The 4151-nt window shown below is 35.9% G+C and overlaps 1 protein-coding gene across 1 annotated transcript in view; it reads left to right on the forward strand.

Moving 5' to 3' along the window:
- ralgapa2 (Ral GTPase activating protein catalytic subunit alpha 2) overlaps positions 1 to 4151 on the forward strand; it is a 190668-nt gene that overhangs the window by 42143 nt on the left and 144374 nt on the right. Inside the window, 1 exon segment of the mRNA XM_016511733.1 lies at positions 1121 to 1170. Coding sequence (XP_016367219.1) covers positions 1121 to 1170 — 50 coding nt within the window.

Below are 4151 nucleotides of genomic sequence, written 5' to 3' on the forward strand. Positions count from 1 at the left end.
TTTATGCATTTGTAACTGCAGGTTAAAGTATTAATTGTCCCTCAGAGCTGCATTAAACAGTGTGTAAATACATCTAAATACCACTTCTAATGCAGCTTCTGTGTTTCCTCTGCATTGCAAAGATCAATTTTGTTGATACTGATTTCATTTGCTTGGTAACAGCCCAAATGCAAGAATTTGACTCAAAAGATGGTGCACACTTTTAGAAAAAATGTCTTAAAGGTAAAAATGCCCATAAAACTCGTTGGAAATGATTAATTTCTATCACTGCTGTGAACTGACCACACAGAATATGAAGAATATAAAAAAAATCAGGAGACAGCTGTCAGCACAATTAGAGATAAGATATCAGCACGATAACACACTCTATAGCAAAATATTGTCTAATTATAATTATTGTCTAACAAAATATTCTGGGGGCAATGACATTTTTTTTGAAAATGATGGTGTTGGCTGGCAACTTAAAAAAAATATGGTGGCAGGGAAAGAGTTAACTATATTTTAATCAGTTTTACCAAGACATCCCTATGCATTTCAGAATCCATGAAGAGAAAATAGGCTTTTGAAGAAAATAACAGCACACTTATTAGTAATTGCATTCCATTTAAAAGGAATGCAAATGAACTTGACATTGCTATAATGTCTAACTCCTGCAACAATGCACTAAAACACAGGCAGCTAAAGCACAAATAATTTACGGTAATACTTTACAATAAGCTCCATTTGTTAACATTAGTTAATGCATAAGCTAACATGAACTAACAATGAGCAACAATGAAATTCTGCTGACTTTTTGATGTATTCCAGACATCACTGCACACTTTCAAAGCCATAGTTTCACTAGAATTATCCAGCCTGTACGGCATGCCGTTCCAACGCTAACCAAACGATAAGTCAAACGATCATCACAATCACTTTTAAGTACTCTGGTACTCATGCCCACCCCTGATTCATTGAAGACTGAATATTAAATATTGTCAACATTTCAGCATTCTAGCACCATAGATCATAACTGTATAGCTAACCACAGCAAAAGCACAAGCCTGAGTGAATAAACACTAACGAATGAATGATTGTACTGTAAAATGACACAATAACTAATTCTATTGCTTTCTTTCAGGGAACAAATCTCAACGGGAGGAGCTGGACTCCATCCTGTTTATTTTTGAAGTAAGCCTTATTCATCAGTGTTTAGTGTGGTTTGTTGCTGATGAGCTGTTAAACAGCTGAACTGTAGGTATTTGGTTTTTGTGCAGAGCAGGTTTTTCCACTCTCTCTCCTGTTTTTTTTTTTCTGGAGGTGCCGTCCTCCCCGTGTCTTTTCCTGCCTGGCTGAAAAGTAGACTCTAGTTTGCAATACAAATAGGCAGGCAGAGCATTCTCTGGTTTCATTTGCTCAGGGTGGTGACAGGCTTTCTTTTTTTCTTTTTTTTAGGAAAAATGGTAGTCTTGGTGTGAGAAGAGAGTTTGTGTTGCATAAACAGACGTTGACGTGAAAGGTCACCCTGGGGAAATGCCTTTTATATGCTTAATCAGAAATCATTTGAGTTCATTCATTATATTATAAGTGGAAAAAGCTGAAGCTACAACACAATAAATATGCTTAATTTGTAAGTTATTAATTTTGGTTAGGATCTTTTGTATTTAATATTGGCAGTTATATATGCATTCATATTGCTCAAATGATCAATTGTTAGTCAAGAAATACTGTTGGATGATACATTGACACATCTCTGGTGTTACATTTTTTTTTCATGGTCCACTGGTGTCCTCAGATACCTGCTGAATTAATTGACAAGTTAATCTAGTCACTATTATTTGTATAATGATAGATATTCTATAATTACAGTTAATATTCCTTATTGTCTATTCAGTTGTTTCTAAACACTGTCAGTTTCGGAGGACCAGTGTTGTTTACACATTATTTGTTTCCTCCAAACATCAAGTGCTGTCCTCATGTTAACAAAAATAAGGCTGTCCTTTTTGTGCACTTAAAATCACACTGCCCTTCAGTTTTTATGTGTACATGTATATGTGCAGCCTTTCAAAGTATATTTTATCTTGGCAAACACAGTCGGTCGATGCATACTCACTACACAGTTTTGTCTCTGTCCAGTGTCTGTGCTATTTCTCCCCAGTAGTTATGACTGATTAAGATTATTTAAACTCTTTTAAACTACAGTTTCTCCTAACCTTCTCATTTTGGTGTGTCGTTGTTTACACCTGCACATGAAAGATGAGGGATATTGTGGTTGTCTCAAAGGGTTTTTAGGTGTTGGAGGATCTTCCAGTCTAATAATCAGACCCATATTCAAAAACTTCTTAAGGCTAAAAGTAGCTCCTAACTTGCTGATTTAGAAGAAACTTAAAAAAAACAATCCTGACAAGTTCATCCACTTCGTCTCGCAGCATAAAGCACTGTATAGGTCCTTGCATGCTGAGTTCACGGAAATTGGTGGTCCTTTTTTTATATGTGGCTTCAGTATCGCTAGCAAAGCATCAGCGTGTACTGACATCCTGAAGTGAACTTTGAATCTCCCGGGATAATCCCGCAGCTCCTTAATAAATAGGTGGAACTCTCCTTCCTGTCTACTCTGTCTCATGATTGGATGGACCTAATATTTCCTCTTTTTTTCCTCATCTACTTAAAGCTGCAGTCCGTAACTTTTTTTGGTAAAAAAATGATCCAAAATCAATATTTGAGCAAGTACATAACCAGCCAGTGTTCAAAACTATGACCTTACTTTAGCCCGATTCACAACGGTTAGCTTAGGATTACACAAGATTTGTATTTTAAAGACAACTAGTTCGAAAGGGAGCATAGTTTGCTTTTTGGGTTAAATTAATTTCTCAAAGGTCCCATATTGTACACCTTTCTGGAGTTTTATTTTAGGTTTTGATGTCCTTAAGAATATATATTTGCGGTATAAGTACCAAAAACCATCTCAATATATTTTTACAGCTCCTCTCTCAGGAGCTCTGCTGAGAAAAAGTATAACAATAATAATAATTTGAACGGTTTGATGTGATATGCGGTAATTGATCGTTAGATTAAATCACCATTGGTAGCACGATTTATTGTAATGCTTTTTTCCTCAGTTGGTCAGAACAAACGTGGCAGTAGGCCTGTCGCAATAATCAAAATATATAGACTTATCGCACAATATATGTACATGACCGCAATAATTTTTGGTGACCGCACAACAAAAAGTTGTTATCGTGACAGGCCTACGTGGCAGACTTGTTACTTACTTGTTCAGATGACAATATCCGGTGAAAATTCTTATTTGGGTCATATATTCCAAGACGTAGGCTAGAATCTGTGATTACTAAGTATAGGATTCACATCGGTGTGGTGACTGACTGCCACACATACTCCTCAAAACATTAGATTCATCCGTGCTGGAGCCGTGCCAGAGTACAACCCGCGCAAGCTAGATAATTACGCAAGTAACTGCAATTTCAGGTTTTCAAACAGAGATGGCGACAAAGAGGCAACACTTACAGACTGCAGCTTTAAGCTGTGTTTTCCTCTCTGTGGATATAGACAATTTATTTTGTAGTTTACTCTTTACTCTTACAAAAAAAATCACCTAACAAACAGGGCCCGTATTCGCCAGCAATCTGCCTCAGAATATAAACATTTTAGAAACATTTGACGATAATGAGCTTTTAAAAAGGTATCAGCTTTGGCTTGGAGGTTATCCCAACTCCAAATTTTTGATTATATCCTTAAATAGCTGTTCTCGCGTCCAGTTTGGTTTTCTTTAGGGATGCACCGATACCACTTTTTCCAGTACTCGCCCGATACCGATACTTTTATTTTTGGTACTTGCCGATACCGATGCCGATACCTATATTTTTATTACATTTGTAAATTTTTTAAATATTGGGTACAGAAACCAAAAGGGTATGTATAATGTTAGTTGGTTAACTTCATTTATCAAATAGATACAGTCAAACCAAAATCTATTTAGACACCTTCATCTTTTCTCACATTATCACAGTTTATTCGCTATAGTTTAGAAAATGGTAATAAAACATGACAAGAACTCAGAGTTAAACTGTCAGAACAAATTCATCTTGATAATGCTAGATAATTCTGATAGAAAGGTATGTAATAGATTACAATCAACCAAAAATTAGACAGCT

The sequence above is a fragment of the Sinocyclocheilus rhinocerous genome, unplaced genomic scaffold (assembly GCF_001515625.1).
Source record: "Sinocyclocheilus rhinocerous isolate Xijiao unplaced genomic scaffold, SAMN03320098_v1.1 scaffold955, whole genome shotgun sequence".
NCBI classification, from domain to species: domain Eukaryota; kingdom Metazoa; phylum Chordata; class Actinopteri; order Cypriniformes; family Cyprinidae; genus Sinocyclocheilus; species Sinocyclocheilus rhinocerous.